The sequence below is a fragment of the Phymastichus coffea genome, unplaced genomic scaffold (genome assembly GCF_024137745.1).
Source record: "Phymastichus coffea isolate CEN01 unplaced genomic scaffold, Cenicafe_Pcof_1.1 PCOF00012, whole genome shotgun sequence".
Classification (NCBI taxonomy): domain Eukaryota; kingdom Metazoa; phylum Arthropoda; class Insecta; order Hymenoptera; family Eulophidae; genus Phymastichus; species Phymastichus coffea.
The window spans coordinates 2,778,989-2,796,002 of record NW_026706823.1 but is presented as its reverse complement, the minus strand read 5'-3'; the positions used below and the strand labels follow the sequence as shown (position 1 = coordinate 2,796,002).

Here is a 17,014-nt window from a genome sequence, read left to right as displayed (position 1 = left end):
CAAGAAATACTAAATGAGCTCGTGCATGAGAAACAAATAATGAATGAAAACGATGAACATATGGATTTAACACAAGTAAGTGAATTAGATGAAATACAACAACTAAAAGCTGAAAATAACTTATTGAAAGAACTCTACAAAGAAACAAAGGAAAAAAATGAATTACTAAATGAATTACTCATCAAAGAAAAGCAAAATAGGAATGAGTTATTAGCAAAAGAAAAGAAAAATAAACCAAATAACATATTTAAAAATTCATATGCAGAAACATTGAGTTTACTAAAGCCTAAGCCAAAAAAGGTATCAAGACTTATTATCAAACGAACTAATAAAAATGATACCACTAATTTAGAAAATACCGTAGCTCATTATCTTATCAAAGATAAAACAATACAAACAAACAAAATTAAAACAGTAAATAACGATACTGTCATAATTAACTGCATGAATGAAGAGAGTATTAACACTATAGAAAAAACATTACACAAAAAAATACACACGTTTGCTAAAATTGAAAAAGAGCAAATTAGGAAACCAACAGTTAAAGTTACTGGCATCAGCAAATCTTTCACACAAAATATGCGAGACATTGAGTCAGATATAAACCAAAGAAATTTCCACAATTATGATGACAAAGGTAAAGTAATACACACATACACTAATGAGAAATTGCAAACTATGACAGTTATAATGGAGGTATCAGCTAATTTGTACAAACACATTAGAGAGAATAAAAGCAGACTTTTTGTTGGTTGCCAAAACTGCAAAGTCTATGACATTATAAATACAAGCCCTTGTTATAACTGTGCTAGGTTTGGACATAGTGGGAGCAAATGTAAAAATGAAGCCACGTGTTACAAATGCGGCGGTAATCACACTGGTAGTCAATGCAACAATAAAACACAAACATGTCCTAATTGCACATACCACAATACTAAATACAAAACTAAATTTGATACTAAACACAGTGCCATTGACAGCCAATCTTGTGAAATTTTAAAAGCAAAAATAAACAAATACATTGAAATGACGGACTACCCGATAATGCCAACACCCAACGCTACTTCGGAAAAATAGAACACCCGGCTGCAGAAAAACCAACAATTAACGCGCGTCCTGCTCTATCAAGCGGTGCATCATTAGCGTCATTAGCCTCCATATCCTCGCTCAACTTACATGGTAACAATAATACGAAATACAAATAAAAATGCATCCCATCGATGAAAATATTAGCAACGAAATTATTATTAATAACACTGATGAATTAAATGAGCACATAATAACAGAAAAGGAAATTATTATCTGTGTTAATATCAGAAGTTTGAATGCCAATTACACCAAACTTCTAACATTTATAAACAACCTACAAAAAAAACCAAGTGTTATAATATGTACTGAAACATGGAATTTATAACATTTCCTAGTCTTCAATATTGAAGGATACAGTATGTACTATAACAACAGTAGTATTAATAAGGCTGATGGCGTGGTGACCTATATCAGAGACGACATAATTGAATCAACAGAAATAATTCAAATACAAAATTTAAAAATTTTACAAACTACAATACAGTTAGAAAATGAAAAAACTATACTGTTAGCAGCTATATACAGATCACATGACCTACACAAACCATAATTCATACAATCGATCAAAACATACATAACTCAACACATAAAGAAAAAAAATTCAATATTAATAGGCGATTTCAACTGCGATATTTTAAGCCAAGATCCTTGGGATCAAGAATTCTTGCAAATGTTAATGGAAAAAGGACACCATCCAGGATTTAATACGATTACCAGACCTTCGCTGGACAACAACAACAGTGGAACATGCATTGATAATTTTTTTATAAAAATGGAAAATAACGCATACAAAACTTTCAACGTCAACACCTCGTTCAATGACCATTATCCACTAATAATGGCGTTGCAGAACCAAACAAAAAGCATAAATCACTCACATAATAAAAAACAAATTAATTACCGAAAATTCAACATATAGCTCAAACTATAAATTAGAATGAAAATAGTGAAACTAATGATACAAATCAATCCATCAATAACTTAATCATGAAAATACAATATTGCCTTAAACAGGCAGAAAAGAAAAATGTCACAAACAAAACTATTAATAGCTTGAAGCCAAGAAAAAAATGGATCACCAAAGGCATAATAAACTCATGTAAAACTAAAGAAAACCTATATATTGAATGGAAATATAATCCTCACGATACAACAAAAAAAAATAACTATAAAAATTATATCAAAATTTTAGATAAGATAATTACAATAGCAAAAGAAAATTACGATAAAAAAATCATAGAAATGGTGCAACATGATCCTAAGAAATTATGGTCAGTTGTCAACAACAAACTAGGGAGAAATACTCAAAATAACAAAACTATTGATTACATCACGGACAAAAATAATAGAATCACCAATCCAGAAGAAATTGCAAACAAAATGAACACATTTTTTTGTGAAATCGGAACGGAACTTAGCAATAATATAATACAACCGCAAAATGCAACGCTCAACCTCCCAAAAATAAACCCGAAAACAATATTTTTAAATTTTACAAATGAACAAGAAGTAAAGAAAATAATTGGCAGACTAAAAAACAAAAAAGGAGGAGTTGATGGAATTAATTCATTATTATTAAAATCATTAATCCACTACGTATCTGAACCACTTGCACTTGCTATAAATAAGTGTATTATTAATGAAACTTGGCCTGATGCTTTAAAAGAAGCGGATATTATACCAATCCACAAATCAAAAGAAAAACATTTAGCAAATAACTACAGACCTATTTCTCTAATCTCCAACATAGCTAAAATCTTTGAAAAAATAATACATAGAAGAATTCAATCTTTCATTGACAACTGTAATTTGCTTTCCACAAATCAATTTGGCTTTCGAAAAAACAGAAGCACAAAACATGCACTAAATTATATTTCAAACAACATTTATGAACAATTAGATGCAAGTAAACCTATAGCAATAACTTTTCTGGATCTTGCCAAAGCCTTCGACACAGTTGACCACAAGATACTGTTACAAAAATTATACAACTATGGTATTAGGGGTAGTGTCTATAACCTTATCAAAAGCTATCTAACAAATAGAAAACAATGTGTGAAGGTAAATAATGCAAGTAGCGATAAACAAATAGTAAAAATGGGTGTTCCACAAGGAACTATACTGGGTCCGCTACTTTTCCTACTATACATAAATGATCTACTAACGATACTACCAGAAAAATCCATACTATCTTTTGCAGACGATACAGCAATCATAGCAAAAGGTAAGAATTGGAAAGAAGCTGAAACTAATATGAACAGTTATCTAAACATAGTGGGAATTTGGCTTGCTCTTAATAAACTATCTTTGAATATAGACAAGACAACGTACATGGAATTTGGAAATTATCATGACAGTACGTCAAAAAACCTGAAAATTGAAATCTTAGGACATCCAATACACCGAGTTGAAAACACAAAATATCTTGGAGTTACTTTTGACAGTAATATGAAATGGGATTTACATTTACAAATCCTATACCAAAAAACAAAATATCTAATATTTGTCCTATATAAGCTATCAAAAATAATGAATACCAGTACATTAAAAATGATCTACTACGCACTCTTTCACAGCATAATGACCTATGGAATTATAGCTTGGGGAGGAGCGTACACAGGTCGAATTAAAGTAATACAAAACTTGCAAAACAGACTACTAAAAATAATCTATAAAAACCAATTTGTGACACATGAATACCCACTTAACTTAGATCAATGCTTTTCATTGGAATCTCTATTATTCCACTATGATACTTTTAAGGACAAATATATTGGAAAAGAAAGAAAAACAAGATTCGCCTCAATCCAACACCCAAAAAGAACACTAACTATCAGCATAAAAAACAGTAATGTAAGAGCAATTATGTTATACAATAAACTACCAAATGACTTGAAAACAATTAACAACACGACAATTAGGAAAAACAAACTTAAAAAATGGATCAAAGGAAACCCAATATGGCAAATAGATTAAACTGCAAAAATATAAAACAATTAATTGATCTCTATGGTACTCTGTATCCGACATCGGAAGTCCATGAGGATGCAGTAGACCACAACAAATTAATACTAGATATTAGAACATTTATTTGTGTAAATAACAATTGCAATTTATCTCCAGCAAGATTAACAAACTTAGAACGTGTCATCTACAAAAGAACCATGAATGCAACAACAGGATATTTCACTACAGCCAGACAGATGCTAAATAGAACATGGGATTAAAATAACAAATTACGAATATCTTTATACAAATTATTAATTAGTTTTAAGTATTAGTATTAGTTTATTAAACATGCCAGACCAGCGCACAGGAAGAAATTCCTCTGCTGGATTACATGTAATGTAATGTAATTGTATATTATTAATCATTATTAATGTATATTTACTCTGGACTTAAATAAATAATAAAATAAATATTCATATGTTATTGTGATTGTTATTACTTCAAGAACTACGTCCACATGGAACGCTGCAGAGGTAAACTAAGTACCTGTACGCATTAGTCTTGGTTCCCTATAGTCATGAATATGCAGACTCACCTTCTCTATCATTTTTTTAAATGATGTAGGAGGATAAAGTTGAACACAATCATGACTGTACCTACAGTTTAAGGTGGAATCCGAACCACCGGAATCACAGTAACACATATATGAAAATTTCATTTCTGAAAATCTTCACATATCCGGGGCTCGAACCCGCGACCTCTTACACAGAAGCCTGGGCTCTTATCCACTGAGCCACCGTGACCCCCAACTACATAATACAACATAACTAATACAACATATGTATTCATATGTCCTACCCATACCCGATATTGTTTACTTTTGACGTATTTATACGTCCCGCTCGGTTAACAGGTTAATATAGCATCAACTGTACTTTATAAGCACTCATTTGTCATATCTACAAACTGGTATTTTTTATTTTCATGTCGCCTATATCAATTCATGTCTTAATTAATCAATATTTTTAGTTGACAATACCGCACATTACCTCACGTCATTATGTTTTTTTTCACGAATAAGTGTACTAAAATATTTTTAATAATAATTGCTGAAACTGTAAGCAAACGACTTGATGGTATATTTAGACAATCTTCATTGTCATGTAATGTTCCATCTGTAACATAATTATAATTAGAATATTAGCAACTAATAGTACTCATTCACATTAAAATAATGTACTTCAAATTGGAATTGAAAAATATTAATAAAAAACTTTAAATATCTCACTAATTCTACGTCGTCACATCACGTGATCCCTCAATCCACAAATCAAAATCATTTAAGATTACAAATATGTTTTTTAGATAGAATGATGAACGTTACTTAATATATTTTCCTTCCACGAAGTAAACGCTTGTTTGATATTTCTGTTTCTTCAGGTTCTCGTTAATAGATACAAAATTGTCGAAATTATTTCCATTAATTATCTCTTCCTACATTCTTACTATATAATTATAGATACTCGACAGCCAATCAATATGTGATTAATTTTATAATATAACTACAAATTCTTTTATTAAACAATTTTATGTAGATAGACATCCGGCTAAATGTAGATGTCCGTAAAAATTTTTTATGTTAATTTAATTTCGTTTCTCTGTAGATTTGTAAGAGTATAAAGAAGAAAAGTGACAGCGGGTTTGTGAACAAAATTAAGTATCTATGGACAAAACCAAACTCAGAACTACGTGCTGAGGTTGAACATCTTATGGTAGGTAAATGTAATACAGTTAATAACAAAGAATCGGTTTGTTTAAACAAAAGTAAAGACGGTAGACTAACTGACGACTATAAAAAAGAGTTCGATGATAACTGTAAATTACAGTATTCATCTAATAATGAGCTTAACTCATTTAATAATATTAATAAGAAGCAACAACTTGCTGAAGATAGAAGTGAAGTGATGAAAAATAGTGAAGTTTCAAGTGATGAAATAGAAAATAAATTAGGAGATATTGTTGAGTCTGATGGCTTGCACCATTACAGACAAAAAATATTATTGGTGATGGAAATTGTTTATTTAGATGTTTATCTGACTTTTTGTATGACGATCAATCTTATCATGAAAAAGTGAGACAATGTATAGTTGATTACACAACGAAAAACTGGGAATCAGAATTATCGTCGGTGATATATTCTAATCCTAGTATCGTTAAATATAGTGATGCTACTCATTATAAAAACGTAATGGGAAAATTAGGAGAATACGGGACTTTGTATGAAATAGGAGTTTTCATCAAGTTATATGGAGTTAATATGAAGGTTTTTATTAAAAAACCAGGTGACTTGAATATAACTAAAGTAGATGAAAATACAGCTGACTCTGAAGATCAACCTTGCTTCTATATTTTATAGCTTGGCAATCTGGTGGAAGGTCATTGGATTGTCTTGGATAAAATATTGAAAGACACCCTTACTATTGATGAAAATAGAGATGATCCTGCAGCAATTTTGGAAGATACACAAATAGAAAAATATACAAGTGAAAAGAAAATTGATGATCCTTATTCCTTTGTATATAAAAATAATAAGATTAATATAGAAAGTGTTGTGAAATTCCCGACTGGTGAAATGAAGGTAAAAGAGTGGAAGAGAGAAATAAAACCAGTTTCACGTAGAAATTTCTTTCGTAAGTCAGAAAGTATAGACAGCGACTTTGAATTGTCTGAGTTCGATGAATGTGAAAGCGTCAATAGTGATATTTCTAAAATAAAACCAAAGAAGAAAGAAAAATTTATTTATGATATAGGTTCAGTCCAAATACCGTCAGCAGCACTAAAAGATGATATAGGGATTTTTGACGATGACAAAATCAGAGTAGCCATTGAACAATGTCTAGTCGAAGATAAGAGATGTACACGTAGATTACAATTTTATGGAGGTGTGCGTTATAATCAAAGTGACATAGTTGCATATGCTAAGTGTGGTCAAGCTTAACACAGCGCACAGTATAAATTCAGGTTTCATCACACGGATGATCTCGTAGCTGTCTTAGAATTATCGTGTACAGAAGAACTGAAAAAGTAGTTCATCAAGTTAGTCCGATGACACGATGTTTTAAATCATTGAGAAAATAACTGCGCAAAGAATGGGCTGAAATATGTGGAAGAGGAGGCATTTCAGATCATATGAATAAAATAATTACCAAAATTGATACAGGTCTGTACGAAGACGGCCACTCGCAAGAATTAAGAAAAACGTTAACAGTCTATAAGGCCGTATCTGAATTAAAAACAAAAAATCGGTGTAAATTGGAGTCAATGGACTTATCCGATTTTTTCAATTGTGGATGGAATATGCAAAACTAAAAGATCCTTTTTTGCGAATAGTACAACTGCCATTAACTGCTATCGTGCATGCAGAACAAGAGTTGAATGTATTAGCAGAAATAATAAATGCAATACTTCATATAGATGCGACGGGATCTGTAGTACGTAATCCACAGGACCTGAATTGTAAGAAGATCTATTACTATAATATATTAATAAGACATGATGCAGCAATAGTCAAAATAACGCATATGATCACATCTGAACATGGCGTTTCATTAATGAGCAAATGGCTAAAAGAATACAGAAATTTGGCAATGGAAAAGTTAAAAAGATGGCCAATTTTACGATGTATTGTTACTGATTGGTCATGGGTATTCATTCACTCATTGTTGTTAGAATGGAAAAATATTCTATTACCGAAGTATACAAGGTGTCCCATTTTAAAGGAACCACCCCGAAATTTTCGACGGTTGGCGTTGTACAAAGAAATTGTTCAGATAACAGTTGTTTGGGACAATGGGGGCAACCTTTCTGTGAAATCCGATTTGACCTTGAGATTCATTTTCAAGGTCATTTGAAGGTCAAAGTCATTTTTTTAATAGGAACCTATATTTTTGATCCCGGATTCGGAAAGAGCAGAAAATTCTACGTTCAGATAACGTATTGTGTGTGGCGTGCGGTTAACCCCGCCCTCGCCTAAGGTCATGTAGGGGTCAAATTTATGATTTTCTTCATCTATGCACAGGGATGATCGGGCACGTGTAAGGTTAATTGTGATAACCCAATAACTCGATAACCCAAATAAACCAATAATCCAATAACCCGATAACCCCATTAATTCAATAACCCCAATATCCCAAAAAAATTGTAGGGTCAAACAACGGTGACCTTGACCTTAAACTTCAGGTTGATTTTCATAGACGACTTAATGTATCCAAAGCCTAATATTAAGCCTGTATTAACCTCACCCTTGCTCCGGTGGGATGGGAGGGTGAACCGTTTCTCCAACATAATACATTATCTAAACGTAGAATTTCCCGCTCTTTTCGAATCCGGGATAAAAAATGGAGGAATTATGAATGCAGAGAGGAAATTAATTTTCAATAATAAAATCATAACTAAGAATTATTAACAATATATTAAATTACAAATGTTATATTACAAATTATAATTAATAATTGTAATAAAAAGTTCGAAATAATTAAATAAATAGTTAGATGTATATATATACATATATATAACCATATATTACACCATCAACTACTATGTATTATAAATATGTATACACATAATAAATTGAAGCAGAACTAGTATAAATTAAAAATATTTACCTTCTTGAATGGATTTGAGGGCAATTTCATGTTTTTTCCCAGTATCCAACTTTGCTCATTTCTTATTTGCAGGATAGTCAACTATTATATGTAACAAATTCCTATATATCATTTCTTTACATAACATTCAACATTTATAAACAATAAAAGTGAAAAATTAAGTGGCTAATAACAAATGGCAACATAAAATCTGCGTATTCCCTATATGTGATTAGTTTTTAAATTAACTTAGGGGTAGTTGCGTATCGTTCCGCTCGCTCTAACTTTGTACACAAGTTCTTTATATGACATTGAATAATGTTATATAAGAAAGCTAAAAAAAGAAGTGGCTCATAACAAATGGCAGCCTGAAAACTGCGTATTCCCTATATTTGATTAGATTTTAAATTAACTTATGTGAATTTGCATATCGTTCCGCGAGCTCAAACTTCGTACACCTGTTCTTGATATGACATTCAATAACGTTATGCGAAAAAACTAAAAAAAGGAGTGGCTAATAACAAATGGGGGCGTTAATACTGTGTATTCCCTATAGTTGATTAGTTTTTAAATTAACTTAGGGATAGTTGCATATCGTTCCGCGCGCTCAAACATTGTACACAAGGTCATTATATAACATTCAACAATAACATATAAAAAAATTCAAATATCGAGTGGCTAATAACAAATGGCATCCTGAAAACTGCGTATTCCGTATATTGTATTAGTTTTTAAATTAACTCAGGGGTAGTTGCATATCGTTCCGCGACCTCAAACTTCGTACACCTGTTCTTGATATGACATTCAATAATGTTATGCGAAAAAACTGAAAAAAGGAGTGGCTAATAACAAATGGGGGCGTAAATACTGCGTATTCCCTATAGTTGATTAGTTTTTAAATTAACTTAGGGGTAGTTGCATATCGTTCCGCGAGCTCAAACTTTGTACACCAGTTCTTGATATGACATTCAATAATGTAATGCGAAAAAACTGAAAAAAGGAGTGGCTAATAACAAATGGGGGCGTAAATACTGCGTATTCCCTATATGTGATTAGTTGTTAAAATAACTTAGGGGTAGTTGCGTATCGTTCCGCTCGCTCAAACTTGGTAGACCAGTTCTTTATATGTCATTCAATAATGTTATGTAAGAAAGCTGAAAAAAGAAGTGGCTAATAACAAATGGCAGCCTGAAAACTGAGTATTCCCTATATTTGATTAGTTTTTAAATTAACTTAGGGGTAGTTGCATATCGTTCCGCGAGCTCAAACTTTGTACATCCGTTCTTGATATGACATTCAATAATGTTATGCGAATAAACTAAAAAAAGAGTGGCTAATAAGAAATGGGGGCGTAAATACAGCGAATTTCCTTGATCGCGTATATTATTGATTAAACTTAGGGGTAGTTCGATATCGTTCCGCTCGCTCAAACATTCTACACAAGGTCATTATATAACATTCAACAATAACATATAAAAAAATTCAAATATCGAGTGGCTAATAACAAATGGCAGCTTTAAAACTGCGTGTTCCCTTTATGTGATTAGTTGTTAAATTAACTTAGGGGTAGTTGCGTATCGTTCCGCTCGCTCAAACTTTGTACACCAGTTCTTTATATGACATTCAATAATGTTATACAAGAAAACTAAAAAAAGAAGTGGCTCATAACAAATGGCAGCCTGAAGACTACGTATTCCCTATATTTGAATACATTTTAAATTAACTTAGGGGTAGTTGCATATCGTTCCGCGAGCTCAAACTTCGTACACCGGTTCTTGATATGACATTCAATAATGTTATGGGAAAAAACCAAAAAAAGGAGTGGCTAATAACAAATGGGGGCGTAAATACTGTGTATTCCCTATAGTTGATTAGCTTTTAAATTAACTTAGGGGTAGTTGCATATCGTTCCGCGAGCTCAAACTTTGTACACCAGTTCTTGATATGACATTCAAAAATGTTATGCGAAAAAACTAAAAAAAGGAGTGGCTAATAACAAATGGGGACGTAAATACAGCGAATTTCCTTGATCGCGTATATTGTTGATTAAACTTAGGGATAGTTGCATATCGTTCCGCGCGCTCAAACATTGTACACAAGGTTATATAACATTCAACAATAACATATAAAAAAATTCAAATATCGAGTGGCTAATAACAAATGGCATCTTGAAAACTGCGTATTCCCTATATTGTATTAGGTCTTAAATTAACTTAGGGGTAGTTGCATATCGTTCCGCGAGCTCAAACTTCGTACACCTGTTCTTGATATGACATTCAATAATGTTATGTAAGAAAGCTGAAAAAAGAAGTGGCTAATAACAAATGGCAGCCTGAAAACTGAGTATTCCCTATATTTGATTAGTTTTTAAATTAACTTAGGGGTAGTTGCATATCGTTCCGCGAGCTCAAACTTTGTACATCCGTTCTTGATATGACATTCAATAATGTTATGCGAATAAACTAAAAAAAGAGTGGCTAATAAGAAATGGGGGCGTAAATACAGCGAATTTCCTTGATCGCGTATATTATTGATTAAACTTAGGGGTAGTTCGATATCGTTCCGCTCGCTCAAACTTTGTACACCAGTTCTTTATATGACATTCAATAATGTTATACAAGAAAACTAAAAAAAGAAGTGGCTCATAACAAATGGCAGCCTGAAGACTACGTATTCCCTATATTTGAATACATTTTAAATTAACTTAGGGGTAGTTGCGTATCGTTCCGCTCGCTCAAACTTTGTACACCAGTTCTTTATATGACATTCAATAATGTTATACAAGAAAACTAAAAAAAGAAGTGGCTCATAACAAATGGCAGCCTGAAGACTACGTATTCCCTATATTTGAATACATTTTAAATTAACTTAGGGGTAGTTGCATATCGTTCCGCGAGCTCAAACTTTGTACATCCGTTCTTGATATGACATTCAATAATGTTATGCGAATAAACTAAAAAAAGAGTGGCTAATAAGAAATGGGGGCGTAAATACAGCGAATTTCCTTGATCGCGTATATTATTGATTAAACTTAGGGGTAGTTCGATATCGTTCCGCTCGCTCAAACTTTGTACACCAGTTCTTTATATGACATTCAATAATGTTATACAAGAAAACTAAAAAAAGAAGTGGCTCATAACAAATGGCAGCCTAAATACCGCGTATTCCCTATATGTGATTAGTTTTTAAATTAAATCAGGGGTAGTTGCACATCGTTCTGCAAGCTCAAACTTTGTGCATCAGTTCTTTATATGACATTCTATAATGTTATACAAAAAAACTAAATAAAGGAGTGGCTAATAACAAATGGCAGCCTAAAAACTGCGTATTCCCTATATTTGATTAGGTTTTAAATTAACTTAGGGATAGTTGCATATCGTTCCGCGAGCTCAAACTTTGTACACCAGTTCTTGATATGACATTCAATAATGTTATGCGAAAAAACTGAAAAAAGGAGTGGCTAATAACAAATGGGGGCGTAAATACTGCGTATTCCCTATATGTGATTAGTTGTTAAAATAACTTAGGGGTAGTTGCGTATCGTTCCGCTCGCTCAAACTTGGTAGACCAGTTCTTTATATGTCATTCAATAATGTTATGTAAGAAAGCTGAAAAAAGAAGTGGCTAATAACAAATGGCAGCCTGAAAACTGAGTATTCCCTATATTTGATTAGTTTTTAAATTAACTTAGGGGTAGTTGCATATCGTTCCGCGAGCTCAAACTTTGTACATCCGTTCTTGATATGACATTCAATAATGTTATGCGAATAAACTAAAAAAAGAGTGGCTAATAAGAAATGGGGGCGTAAATACAGCGAATTTCCTTGATCGCGTATATTATTGATTAAACTTAGGGGTAGTTCGATATCGTTCCGCTCGCTCAAACTTTGTACACCAGTTCTTTATATGACATTCAATAATGTTATACAAGAAAACTAAAAAAAGAAGTGGCTCATAACAAATGGCAGCCTGAAGACTACGTATTCCCTATATTTGAATACATTTTAAATTAACTTAGGGGTAGTTGCGTATCGTTCCGCTCGCTCAAACTTTGTACACCAGTTCTTTATATGACATTCAATAATGTTATACAAGAAAACTAAAAAAAGAAGTGGCTCATAACAAATGGCAGCCTGAAGACTACGTATTCCCTATATTTGAATACATTTTAAATTAACTTAGGGGTAGTTGCGTATCGTTCCGCTCGCTCAAACTTTGTACACCAGTTCTTTATATGACATTCAATAATGTTATACAAGAAAACTAAAAAAAGAAGTGGCTCATAACAAATGGCAGCCTGAAGACTACGTATTCCCTATATTTGAATACATTTTAAATTAACTTAGGGGTAGTTGCATATCGTTCCGCGAGCTCAAACTTCGTACACCGGTTCTTGATATGACATTCAATAATATTACACAAGAAAACTAAAAAAAGAAGTGGCAAATAACAAATGGCAGCCTAAAAACTGCGTATTCCCTATATTTGATTAGTTTTTAAATTAACTTAGAGGTAGTTCCATATCGTTCCGCGCGCTCAAACATTCTACATAAGGTCTTTATATGACATTCAACAATAATATATAAAAAAATTCAATTATCGAGTGACTAATAACAAATGGCAGCCTAAATACCGCGTATTCCCTATATGTGATTAGTTTTTAAATTAAATCAGGGGTAGTTGCACATCGTTCTGCAAGCTCAAACTTTGTGCATCAGTTCTTTATATGACATTCTATAATGTTATACAAAAAAACTAAATAAAGGAGTGGCTAATAACAAATGGCAGCCTAAAAACTGCGTATTCCCTATATTTGATTAGGTTTTAAATTAACTTAGGGATAGTTGCATATCGTTCCGCGAGCTCAAACTTTGTACACCAGTTCTTGATATGACATTCAATAATGTTATGCGAAAAAACTAAAAAAAGGAGTGGCTAATAACAAATGGGGGCGTAAATACAGCGAATTTCCTTGATCGCGTATATTGTTGATTAAACTTAGGGATAGTTGCATATCGTTCCGCGCGCTCAAACATTGTACACAAGGTCTTTCTATGACATTCAATAATAATATACAAAAATAATTAAATATCGAGTGGCTAATAACAAATGGCAGCCTAAAAACTGCGTATTCCCTATATGTGATTAGATTTTAAATTATCTTAGGTGTAATTCCATTTCGTTCCGCGCTCTCAAAGTTCGTATACATGGTCTTTATATGACATTCAACAATAATAAACAAAAAAATTTAAATATCGCGTCGCTAATAACAAATGGCAGCCTAACAACATGCATTTCCGTTGCATTTCCCATTGAAGTTTTCCCGTTTTTCTTTTGCCGGTCGGCAACACGTGGTCGGGAGTGTGTGTGTGCGTGCGCTCTCTTATTTCGTGGTGTGCTCCTTTTTTTTTCCTTTCAAGTGTCCGTCGGATCACTTTCATAGAGTTTGTTTCGCCAATATCTCCGGTGTGTTTGTTCGGGCATGAAAAAGGGTAATCGTTTTTTATAGGGCGCGTTTGTTTTTATTTTACGCAACTGGTTACGGGTCGGCAAGGGACGGGAATGGCTCTCCTGAGGTGTTACAAATAATGCAGCACTCAGGAAAGGCCTTGTAATGTACCGCATCACAATGGTAGTTGTATGTATGTGTGTTTATGAATATGTAACAGTGTGTTACCATATCACACTGCGTAACTTTCATACACATATCATACGGCGTAACTTTATTCTTAAATTTATTTGATTTTATTTAGTTTAGTAGAATAGATTTTGTATCCGACTATTGTTTTTCGCCAAGAAAATTATATTTTATGTACTGTGAATTTATTCTATTAATCTAATGAAAAATTCTTCATTATACGAGGTGTGTTCAAAAAATAACAAGAATTTTCGTTTTATGAAAAAAATATTTATTTATTCATCTACATTAATGTTGTCGCCTTCAAAGTAGTCCCCTTCGGATACAATAAACTTATGCCAACGCTTTTTCCAATCCTCGAAACACTTTTGAAACTCGATCTTTGTAATAGCTTTTAGCTCTTTCAGCGATTCGCTTTTAATGTCATCTATGCTTGTAAAACGACGGCCTTTTAATGTTCTCTTTATTTTTGGAAATAGAAAAAAGTCACATGGAGCCATATCTGGCGAATATGGAGGCTGAGGCATCGTTACAGTTTCGTTTTTGGCCAAAAATTCACGAACAAGCAATGAGTGTGAGCAGGCGCATTATCGTGGTGCAAAAGCCATGAATTGTTTTGCCACAAATCCGGGCATTTTTTTCAGATTGCTTCACGCAAACGACGTTGAACTTGTAGGTAGTACTGCTTATTGATTGTTTGACCTTGTGGCAAGAATTCATAATGCACTATGCCATTAAAATCGAAGAACACAGTGAGCATAACCTTCACATTCGACCGCACTTGTCGAGCCTTTTCCGGTCTTGGCGATCCAGAATGCCTCCACTGGGACGATTGAGCCTTAGTTTCGACATCATATCCGTAAACCCATGTTTCGTCACCTGTTATAATACGTTTTAGTAGTTCTGTATCGTTATTGACTTCATTTAGCGACTCCTGAGCAACTTCCATTCGCCGCTGTTTTTGTTCGAAATTCAACAATTTTGGAACGAATTTTGCTGCCACACGTTTCATACCCAAAACATTCGAAAAAATTTGATGGCATGAGCCAACTGATATGTCAACATCATCAGCGACTTCTCTGATTGTGATTCGGCGATCGTTCATAACCATTTCTTTCACTTTTTTCACGTTTTCATCGGTTGTTGATGTGCTTGGGCGTCCGGGTCGTTCGTCATCTTCAACGTTTTCGTGGCCATCTTGGAAACGCTTATACCACTCATAAATCCTTGCTTTACTCATAGCAGACTCACTATTTGCCTTTGTTAACATTTGACAAACTTTACTACACTTTATTTCATTTTTTACGCAAAATTTAATACAAATTCTTTGATCCATTTTTTTTTCACAAACGAAAATCGCCGAGCTCGAAAAACACGTCTAACGTTAGCGGCTGCCACTTAAAAAGTAAGCAATGAATATTGCTGAAAATTTTATCGTACTTCAGGGGCATGTGTACCAACATAATAAAAAAAATTTTATACAAGCGGACTCTCCAAACCCGCGAAATTAAAAAATTCTCGTTACTTTTTGAACACACCTCGTATCTTTCAAAAAAAAATTAAATTCTCTTAAATAACGAAGAATTTATGGTATAGATATCATCTAAGCCTAATCTTAACAGATTCTTCTTAACATACACAGGTTGAAATTTCGAATATAAAAAATAAGCTTCTACTGCATCATTATTCAGGTAGAGCGATTGAAATTATTGTGACGTCGGGGTCACTCTCAGGTACGCTTGGAGTAAGCGTAAACTCAGGGTTGCTCTGATTTGGCTATCGTGTAACACGTAAGCCGGGACGAGCAATATTGTTGCGTTGAGAAAACTGTATGCTAACGCGGAATGTAATAACCAAATGTTATTACGAACACACCAGACTCACGCTTAATGTGTTCTTAAGGGACTTTAATGGAAATTCACCAGACTCACGCTTAATGAATTTCCAAAAGAAAGGCGGATTACTTAAAGAAAGAAAAGGATAGCCAGAATTAAGATTTTACTTACTTTTATTTTATCAAATCACTTATTATTAAAGTTGCGTTCTCTCTCTGCTCTTTGGCCTCTTTCTCTCTCTATATGCTTTGAATATACTTGGGTGATTTTCCTTCTTTGATGCTTCCTCCGGGACTCACTCACTGGTAAATACTTCTTATTAGGGACTTCCTGGTGCTCACTCCGCACTTACTCTAACTTCCTCTGACTTACTCTCCAGCCTTGTACAGAGCTTTTTATAAGCCGTGGGTGGTTGGGTGGAAATCCCTTTCCTCAGGCCCATGAAGCGATAACGGCCAAATTTTGTATTGGTGGGAAATTTTCTAATCATATCCAGAATTTCTTTATTGGTCTGTGGGCGTGAATTTTCAGAGAGAGAAAGGGCGGTCCCTTTTTAATTTGGGCCCTTTTCTCCAGAGATGGCTCTCGGAGTGCCACTTTTAATGGCACGAGTAACGCTATAGCTTATCATTACTTATACATAATTGTACTAAACTTAATTAATTATGACGATACATAGTATCTATTATAAACATTCAGAAAAATTCAAACCTTTTACGATTTATTATAAAATACATTATTGTTCTATTTATTGGTTATTCGGTGACAAAAAGATGCGCATTATAATGGCTTACAAAATTGATGAAAATCTATTTAATATTACGGATATTTTCTTAAAAATCGGTGGGGAAGAAAAAAAA

The 17,014-nt window shown here is 33.2% G+C and overlaps 1 protein-coding gene across 2 annotated transcripts in view; it reads right to left on the bottom strand.

Annotated features, from left to right (window-relative positions):
- Positions 1-17,014, bottom strand: part of LOC131672486 (mitochondrial proton/calcium exchanger protein) — a 581,097-nt gene that overhangs the window by 110,403 nt on the left and 453,680 nt on the right. The window contains exon 7 of one of the 2 annotated variants that reach the window (XM_058949751.1): positions 8,703-8,783. The exons of the other annotated variant lie outside the window; for it this stretch is intronic. Coding sequence (XP_058805734.1) covers positions 8,703-8,783 — 81 coding nt within the window. The remainder of the gene's footprint in view (positions 1-8,702; positions 8,784-17,014) is intronic. 2 annotated transcript variants of the gene reach the window in all.